At 54.8% G+C, this 9726-nt stretch overlaps 1 protein-coding gene across 1 annotated transcript in view; it reads left to right on the plus strand.

The window, feature by feature from the left end:
• Positions 1-8830, plus strand: part of LOC103172674 (diacylglycerol kinase zeta-like) — a 71442-nt gene extending 62612 nt beyond the window's left edge. Inside the window, exons 31-36 of the mRNA XM_042341649.1 lie at positions 488-571; positions 3903-3978; positions 4291-4411; positions 5323-5359; positions 6319-6418; positions 8664-8830. Of these exons, the coding sequence (XP_042197583.1) occupies positions 488-571; positions 3903-3978; positions 4291-4411; positions 5323-5359; positions 6319-6418; positions 8664-8780 (535 nt within the window). The 3' untranslated portion in view covers positions 8781-8830. The remainder of the gene's footprint in view (positions 1-487; positions 572-3902; positions 3979-4290; positions 4412-5322; positions 5360-6318; positions 6419-8663) is intronic.
• The last annotated feature ends 896 nt before the right edge of the window (positions 8831-9726 follow it).

Here is a 9726-nt window from a genome sequence, read left to right on the forward strand (position 1 = left end):
TGGCACCTACAATCTTTAGTATGTAACCAAGTGACTTGTGACCAGGTAAACCACCTTACTGAAGCAGCGCAAGAGGGATCTGCTCAGGTAAGTACATGGATAGGGAGAGAAAGAGAGAGACACACACACTGACTGGGAGATAGAGAGAGAAGGACACACACGCGCACACTGACTGGGAGATGGAGAGAGAGAGAGGCACACACACACTGACTGGGAGATGGAGAGAGACACACACACACACACACACACACTAACTGGGGGAGAGAGAGACACACACACACGCACACACACTAACAGGGACATAGAGAGAAGAGACTCACACGCACAGCAGATAGAGAGAGAGACACATACCGTGAGAGTGAGTGACGCACTCACGCAGACCTGATTATATTCCTGGGTTGCAGGGTTGGGGTGGGGGTGTTGGTGTTGGTGGGTGTGAGCTCCAGCAGTCTGCCTGTGACCTGACCTCTCGCTCTCTGTCTTACAGGACGGGCCCAAAGATAACCAGTGTCCACCGGTCCAACACCACAGCAGCCGACTTTAAACCAGTCGCCATCCCCGTGACTCCAAGGTCAGTCCTCCATCCTGCAATCTCTCCGCCTCGCCCCCTCCGTTGCCTCTTTCAAGACCCATCTCAAGACCCTCTTCTTTGACCGTGCCTTTCCCCCCCTACCCTCCACCCTCCCCGATCCCGACCCCCAGCTCGGGTCCGAAACACCGATTGTCCAGCGCCTTGGGACGTCCTCCCGACGTGAAAGTTGCTGTACCACTCACTGTCTTCGCGACTCATTGAGATGTCTCAAAAGCGCTTCACAGGTTATACTGTATGGTGGAGTGACTGTGCGTTTTGCGAGCGAAGCAATTGCGAGTGTGTCTTGTCCTCGTGTTCTGGTGGGAAGCTAGCGGGAGGGCGGGGGGAGTGGGGGGAACGGATGCAAGGCCCTCATCATTGCTGACCTATAAATGAACCGCGAGGCCCCAGCTCCTTATCAAAGCTGCCGCTACACACCGCCGAGGGATTAGGGACGAGCGAGCGTGGAAATAATAAGGGAAAAAAGGGCATAATAAGCTTTTGATAAATGACTCCAGGGAGGCCGGTGGGGGGGGGGGGTTAAGTACATTTTCTGAGATGCCTGTGTGCGAGACGGATTATCTCAGAGCACATTATGGGATGTGATGCTGGCATTGCTGGGGAGGGTGAACGATGGTATCATCACAATGTATTACAGTCTGTGCCTCTCTGCTATCTCACCCTGTGTTCTCTCAATCTCCTCTGCGCTCTTGTCATACTCCCCCCCCCCCCCCCCCTCATCAGTGATCCCCGCATTGTCTCAGCACCATTTGATCCATCATTTGCTGTGTCCTCCATCTGCCTCACTCGCCATCTAACTGACTCGCTCACTCGTTCACGGGCTAACTGACTCACTGGTTTGCTCATCGCTCACTCCCTCGCTTATTCTCTCTCTCTCTCGCTCCCTTGCTCGCTCACTGGCTCTCTCGCTCCCTTGCTCACTTCCTTGTTCGTTCGCTCACTCCCTCGCTCGCTCACTCACTCGCTTAATCGTTCGCTAACTAGATGGCTCACTCGCTGCCTCAGTGAAGGGCAAAGTTGACCAATAAAAAGAGCGAGAGAAAGAGAAAGGAGAGAGCAAGGAGAGAGAGAGAGAGAGAGAAGGGGAGAGCAAGGGGAGAGAGGGAGAGCAAGGGGAGAGGGAGAGCAACGGGAGAGAGAGAGAGCAAGGGGAGAGGGAGAGCAAGGTGAGAGAGAGCAAGGGGAGAGAGAGAGCAAGGGGGGGAGAGAGAGAGAGAGCAAAGGGAGAGAGAGAGAGTAAGGGGAGAGAGAGAGAGAGAGAGAGCAAGGGGAGAGAGAGAGAGAGAGCAAGGGGGGAGAGAGAGAGAGCAAGGGGAGAGAGAGAGAGCAAGGGGAGAGAGAGAGAGAGAGAGAGCAAGGGGAGAGAGAGAGAGAACGGGGGAGAGAGAGAGAGAGAGAGAGAGAGAGCAAGGGGAGAGAGAGGGAGAGCAAGGGGGGAGAGAGAGAGAGCAAGGAGAGAGAGAGAGAGAGAGCAAGGGGAGAGAGAGAGCAAGGGGAGAGAGAGAGAGCAAGGGGGGAGAGGCAGAGAATAAAGGAGGGTGAGTTGTGTGTGAGATGGGGTGACCACGCCTGACTGCCCGTGGTTAGGCTCCTCGCTGCACGCCCACGGGAGACAGCCAGAGGAGCTGTGACATCTGGGCCGTGGTTTCTCTGGGGAGATTATGTTGATATGGTTATTCTTTCACTTCTGGGACCTGGGAATGAATCCAATCAGATGGTTATCTCTTTCGTTCTCTCTCTCTCTCTCTCCCCCCCTCTCTCTCTCTCTGACTGTCTCACTCTCTGACTGTTTCTCTCAGACTTGCTCTTTCTCTTACAGTCTCTCGTTGAGAGTCTGTGTGTGTGTATGTGCGTATCTCTCTATCTCTCTGTCTCTCTGACTGTCCATCTCTTTCTCTTGACTGTCATTCTTTCTCTGTGTGTGTGGTGTGTGATGTGATGGTATGTATGGGTGTGCTGCGTGGTGTGTGTGGAGCATGTGTGTGTGGAGCATGTGTGTGGAGTATGCGTGTGTGTGGTGTGTGTGTGATGAGTGGAGTGTGTGGGTTGTGTGTTTGGTGTGTGTGTGTGTGTGTTAAAGCTCAGCGGAGATTCCGCAACTAATTTCAGAGGCTTTTCACCGCACTCAGTCGCCGGAGTGCGTCAGAGAACATTAATAGCCTCGAGTACAAACACTCTCTCCCAGTCCTACTCGCTCACTCGCTCATTCACTCACTGCCTTGCCACTGCTTCGCTCGCTCACTCACACATTTATTCTCTCTCGCTCACTCACTCACTCACACATTTACTCACTCATTCACTCACACATCCTCTCAATCACTCACATTTACTCATTCATTCACTCACATTATTCTCTCAATCACTCACACATTTACTCACACATTTACTCACTCACTCACTCAAACATTTACTCTGTCACTCACTCACTCACTCTCTCTGTCACCAGAGCTAACTCTCGGAGATATTATTTATACGCTTATCCTCTCACTGAGTTTTGAGCCCATTTTCTGTCTTGTTGTTGGCAGTACAGAGCGGTTGTGGTGTCTGGAGCTGTTTCCGATGGCTTTGCCCGGGAAGGGGAACGAGAGGCCTGAGCTCCTGAGGTCTGACCACCTCACACTGGGGGGAGGGGGGGAGCGTCTCCACTGATTCCCCCTCTCCCCCTCCCTCTGATGATTGTTGATGTACGAGTCTCAGCCTTGACTGTAGCCCCTGCCTTCTCACTCAGCTGCCCCAGAGCTGCAGAGGGACCTGGAGCAAAGACCTTGGCTGATTTCGCCCTCCCTGACCTTGGGAGCGATGGGAAGGGCGGCAGTTTAGCTCCGGCTGATCCCAGCAAATTCAGCATGGGAGGGAGAGGGAGGTTGAAACCAGCGGACTGTATCTCTAGCTAGGACCGCCCTACTTGTTAGAGCTTTGGCTGCAGGATTAACAGCACCTGAGAGGGGGGATACCCTGCCCCCCCCCCCCCCCAGTATCTGGTCAGCCCTTTCAGGTCCTGCCGATGAGCCAGGCCGGGCTGTGCTGCCATCAGCAGTGAGTTTCCTGGAATACTGCAGACCCTTCTGGATCAGGAACCAGATTAGAGAGAGACCACCACAGAGAGGGCTGGCTCAATTCTGACATCCCATTGACAAACATGTCCCCTTAGAGCCAGTTCACTCGAAGGAGACCCCACATACCTCCCTCCCCCATCCCCAAGGAGATTAACTTGGGGTTTAGAAGCAATCAGCCAGTGAGAAGCTCTCCTTCGCAGGGAAACCCATGAAAATGGCTGCTCTTTACTATTGAATTTCCTTTATCGTCACAGGATTGAAAGAACAGCGCCGTCCGGCGCAGTAGACGACAGTCTCTTTGACGCGGTGAGGACCAGTGACTTACAGAGGGTAAGTCACGCCTACAGCACTCTCAAGCCACAGAGTGTCTCCGTTGCAGTGGGAACCATTTCAATCAGGTCTACCAGCAGGGAATCACCCGCCTCCCATCCCCAACCCCACCCTCCCAATGCCTCCCCCTCCCCCTCGCACCCCCACCATCCCAATGTCTCCCTCTCCAACCCCCACCCTCCCAATGCCTCCCCATCTCTTTCCAATCCCCAAGCTCTCAGTGCTTTCGCTGGTCGCCCCCACCCCGGCTCAATATCGTAGCTCTATCCCGGGCCCTGGGATGCTACTCACCGAGCGTTGTTGGGTTCACAGCTGCGGGAGCTGCAGCGGGGGGGTGCGGACCTCATGGTGCGGGACTCACTGGGCTGGACCCTTCTGCACCACGCCGTCAATGGGGGCAACAAGGACATGGTGAAGTACATCCTGGAGAACGGTGAGGGAGAGTGTACTGTTTTTTGGGGGGTGGGGGGAGGGTGGGGTCGGTGGGGGAGGGGGTGGACAGGGAGAATGTCGGTCAGCCGGGTGTCTGACACGTGCGGAAACCCATCAGCCATTAAGAGTCTCCGAACCCAACTAAGAATCCCCTGCCTCCCACCTACACATGGAAATCCCAGAGATAGACTGTTGGAATAGAATACACTCTCTCTCTCTCCCTGGAGGACATATCCTCTTTACCTAATTCCGGAGAGTATTAGGCGCAGGTTGGCAGGAGCCAAGGCTTGGGGTGTGGGGGAGGGGGGAGAGCCCAGAGAATATGTGTTGTGGGTAATTGCTGTTGTCTAACCAGCTAAAACCACATAGCTTGCCACAGTCCACGGAGAGACTGCAGCCCTCTCCTCGAGGGAATTTACACCCCTACCACCCACAAAACCAGTCACACATGTCCCCCTCCCCACCCCACTTCCCCTCCCAAACACACATACAGTCTGCGGGGGGCGCTGGGCTGGGCTAGTTGGTTACAGCGCTTGGCTCGTTGAACATTATCGGTAACTCCACACATTATGCCCCTCTCTCACTGCCCCTCGCTCTCTCACTCTCTACCACCCACCACCCCACCCCTACCCCGACTCTCTCTCGCTCTACCCCTCTCTCATTCTGGGTGCTACATGTCGGCCACATATACGTCAGTTGTCCTCGATCCCCCCTCCCCCACCCACCAGGTCCGTGGAAACCCCTACCCCTCTGGGACGACTGCGTTTGTAAACTTCCAACCCAATAACGGCCTCAGTAAAGAGCTTCCCAGACAAACCCAGCGTTACATACAGGTCTGAGCTTTAGAAATGTCATCAGGTAATTGCAGTGACTAGTGGCGTTAAATACTCTCTCTTCGTTCCCCTCCCTCAGCCTCTCCAGAGATACTGGATTTAACAGAGAAGGAGAAGTAAGTTGCAAAGTTTCTTTATCGGTCGGGGGCTGGTGAGGAGGGGGAGGAGGGGGCATTAGGAGGGTGGGGGTTGAGGCATTGGGAGGGTGTGGGTTGTAGCCCACAGGCAAATTGAACAACTGTACCATTGTCTTCACGAGGTGTGGGTGTGAGGGACGTGAGTGAGTTGGGTGGGGTGGGCGGGATGTGAACGAGGGCCGAAGGCGGGAATGTGAGCAAGTGGGGGGAAGAAGGGCGAGTTCAGAGGTGTTGACTGAATCAGAGGGGAGACGAGTCAATGAGGTCAGGATCGTGGGGAGGGGGAGAGAGCCCCGGGGGAGTTGTCAGAGCACGTGACACTCTCCCATTGCAGCCGTCGAGACTGAGACTATGGGGAATTGGGTCAGCGTTTGGAGAGTGCAGTCCTGTAGCTCAGTGGTTAGAGCATTCGCCTCGCAAGCGAGAGGACCCGGGGTTCGATTCCCGGGTAAGACAAGATGTAGGGCAAGTTTCCTTACTCCATATGCCTCTGTTTACCCAACAGTAAGTAGAAACCCGGTTTTAGTCGATTGGCGGATCGCTTTTCCAGGGGTGACAATCCCTTAAAAAAACATTTTTAATAATAAATTGGTCACTTCAATCAACGACTGTTTGTGGGGACGTCCCTGGGGGCAATTGGCTGCCGCGTTTCACCCACAAAATACACAGTCAATTCACTTTACAGTGTGTCTGGGGCTGACGTGATCAGGCGCTGTATCAAATGCATGGATTATTATTATATGACAGAGGTGGCGGGAGGGGGGTGGGTTGGGGGAGGGATTAGGATCCGAGGGTCTGAGGCTTAATGTACGGTCCGTTCTGTGACTGTCTCTCCCACCGCTCCTGGGGGCGGGTGGGGGTGGGGGGTGCGGTGCGGCTTTTCTGAGGCTTTGGGAGAGGAAGAGTCTGTTGACTGTTGACGCTCTGATCTCTTCCAGTGGGGAGACAGTTCTGCACAAGGCGGCTGGGCTGAAACACAGAACTATCTGCCACTTCCTGGTGGAAGCCGGAGCCTCGTTAATGAAGACAGATTTACAGGTAATGTCCCACCTCACACAACAGCTTCTGGGTATCAGAGAGTCACGGTCACTGGGCAGTGGGGGGAGAGAGAGAGAGAGAGAGAGAGAGTGACTGGACACTGTGCCTTTCCTCTCTCTGCCCCTCTCGCCCCTCATTGCTTCTCGCTCTCGCACTCTTTACTACTCCTCACACACCTCTCGCGCTCTACCCCTCTTTCACTCTCTCTCTACCCCCCTCTGACTCTATCTGCCCCTCCCTCTCTCACTGCGCCTCTCTCTCTGCCCCTCTCTCTTTCTCTGTTCCTCTCTCGCTCTCTCTCTCTTCCCCCACTGTCTCTCTGGCCCTCTTTCACTGCATCCCCCCGTCCCCCCCATCTCTTTCTCTGCCTTCTCTCTCATTCTCCCTCTGCCCTCTCTCTCTCTCTTGCCTCCCCCCCCCCTCTCTCTCTCTCTCTCCCTCTCTCTCTCCCTCCCTGTGATCAGCGATTGACGCTGGGGCTGTGCAGAGGTTGGGGTTGAGTCTGGGACAAACAGCGACGGTTGTCCTGTACCAGCACAAAGCTGCTATTGTGCAGCTAACCCCGACCGCACTGCGTTCAGGGTTAACAACTGGGGGAGGGCGCGGCGGTGGTGGTGGTGGGGGAGTGGGGGGGAAGGAATGGGGGGGAAGGAGGGGGATGTGGGGGGGGGTAGATGATTTACAGCGTGTGACAATTCACTCCAAATAAATCCGCTGCCCTCTCTAATCTGGATCTGCCATAAATCCAGCGCAAAGCCAAAGTGACAGCCCCTGTATAAACAGAGACTTGAGAGTCAAGTCTTCCATCATCTAACCAGACAGGTCAGGTCTCTCTCCCTCCCTGGGAACCCAGATGGCAAACAGCTAATTGAATGTGAATAGAGTAGGAATACCAGACACCGCGGAGTGTGTGTATTTGAGGGGGGAGAGAGAGAGAGAGAGAGATATTAAGTTTTTAAAAAAAACTGGAAGATTTTTTTTAATCAAAGATTGAAAATGGCTGTAAAGAGGCATTGAGCATCCCAAGGCGCTATTTAAATGCAAGTTGTCGTTGTCGTGAGGGTAGATGGAACTGTCTGAAACTCGTCCGTCACGTTCTCCGGGTCTGCGGCTTCAGATGGTCCGAGCCTGAGGCAGGAATCTGGGGAAAACTCATGGAATTTGGCCCCGAGTCTTTCTTGAACGGCTGTTCCCGGATTCGGCCCGGAATTCCTGAGCTTTTCCAGAGGGAGGTAGATGGAGGCAGCGGTGTGCGCTCACGTCAACGAGAGAGAGAGAGAGAGAGTGAAAAAAAGACTGAGAGAAAAAGAGCGAGCGAGAAAGAGATTGGAAGATAGATGTGGAGAGAGAGCGAGAGAGAGAGAGAGAGACGGAGAGAAAGAGAAGGAAAGAACAACAAATTTCCATGTATATCGCGCCTTCCGTGTTGGGAGGACGTCCCTAGGCGTTCAGAAAGATAGAGAGAGAGAAAGGAGAGAGATCGAAGAGCCCCATTGTAGGCCCAACTCCAGCCCTGGCATGGAGGACTGCGAGCATTCACCACATCACAAGCCTCTCTTGTACAATTGCCATGGCAACCGCTGGAAACTGGGGAAAAATGGGGTCTCTGAGACAGTGGAGTGAGTGATTAAAAAGCCCGTTGAGCAAAATGTGGCTGTGGAGTGCCAGGCCGCAGCGAGGCCGGCGTGGCGTCTTTGTGGCCGAACTATAGCCATTGTGGCTGCGGAGGGGGAGAGAGGCAGGGCGGCCGCTCACTGGCTGTGTGGGTGCTTTGTACAGGGACCAGCACTGCGGAAGCCACCAAGAGTCACACACAAGCTTAATAACATTCCTCGTCTTCGTCTACAAATCCCTTCACAGTCTCCCACCTTCCCTCCCTCCCTCCCTCTCTCCCTCCCTGCCTTCCTCCCCTCAGTGTGCGACTGGTGAGGAGAGGAGTAATGGGTGCACGCAGGTTAATGGTTTGGGTGAGATGAAGCCAACAAGGTTGGCGAGGAGGGTATCGATGGGCTTTCTCTCTCCGCCACCGTGAAGCGCTCCCGAGCTGAAGCGCTCCGAGGCGCTGCCCCACGCAGAGGCTGCTATGTAATGGCGAGCTGTCGTTGGTGGAAGTTGGGGAAGTTGGGGGTGGATGTGGTTGGGGGCAAAGCAGTGGAGGGAAACCATTTTGTGTCTTGGTTCCACTCTGGCAAGCGGCCATTTTGAAGACGGGTTAATGACCTTCTCTTCTCCACCCCCCCGGCAGGGAGACACACCGAGACACCGAGCCGAGAAAGCGATGGACCACGAATTGGCGGCGTATCTAGAGAACAGGCAGCACTACCAGATGATACAGAGAGAGGACCAGGAGACGGCAGTGTAACGGCATAACCCTGAACCTCCCCCACCATGCCCCCCACCCCCACCCCTCTTCCCCCCCTCCCCCACCTCCCCACTGACATTTGTGACGGCCTCAAAGCGTCAGAGGGCGGCCATTTTGTGTTTAGGTTCCGCTCTTGCCAGCGAGAGACCCCCTCAATCAAAATGGCAGCAAATGGCGGCTCAACGATTATAGACTGGCAATGGCGGTGGGACGGACGGACGCACGCAAGCACGCACGGGCAGACAGACAGACCACGGCGGCTTCAACTGAAACCGGACGCTTTATACGGTGCTGTAAATTTCGCCGTTAACTTTATTTTTCTTAAAAAAAGATTGCACGTTACCACGGCGATGTCCACGGAACTCGCCCAGTTTATTGCGAACAGTGTTACATTCTCCCCCCCCCCCCCCCCCCCCCCGCCTTCCCAACCACCCCCTCCTCTACCCACAGCCTCTTCCTCCTTCCTTCCCCCCCCTCCCCGCCCGCCCCCGGCCCGGCTTCTCCCCCCAACATTCCCACCACCTCACCCCCTCCCTGTTTGTAACCCGCTTTGAGGGGAGACAGAGGAGAGGGGACGGGAGCTTAGAATTAGGTCGAACTCTTGCTACCTCTGTAGGCAGGTTGGGGGTGCTAAGTGCGGCCTTTTTACGTGTCGTTTTTTTCCCCCTTTCTCTGTGCGAGGAGCATTTTGGTGTGTCAGAGGAGTTGAGAATCTGCCAGGAGTTGAGTGAGCAAGGGAGAGGAGGACAGGGTGGGACCTCCCAAATCTCGTTGAGTAAGAGTTAAGAACAAGGCCTGTTCTACGGGAGGGAACCCCAAATCCCACCCAGTCTCAGTCTGTCCAAGCGGGTTCCAAATTCAGGTGAAATTTAAGATCTCCCCCCACCCTCCCACCACCCCACCCTCGCAGTCTTAAAATTTTGAGGCACATGAGGCCCACAGGTCA

This window comes from Callorhinchus milii, unplaced genomic scaffold, assembly GCF_018977255.1.
Source record: "Callorhinchus milii isolate IMCB2004 unplaced genomic scaffold, IMCB_Cmil_1.0 Scaffold17, whole genome shotgun sequence".
Lineage (NCBI taxonomy): Eukaryota > Metazoa > Chordata > Chondrichthyes > Chimaeriformes > Callorhinchidae > Callorhinchus > Callorhinchus milii.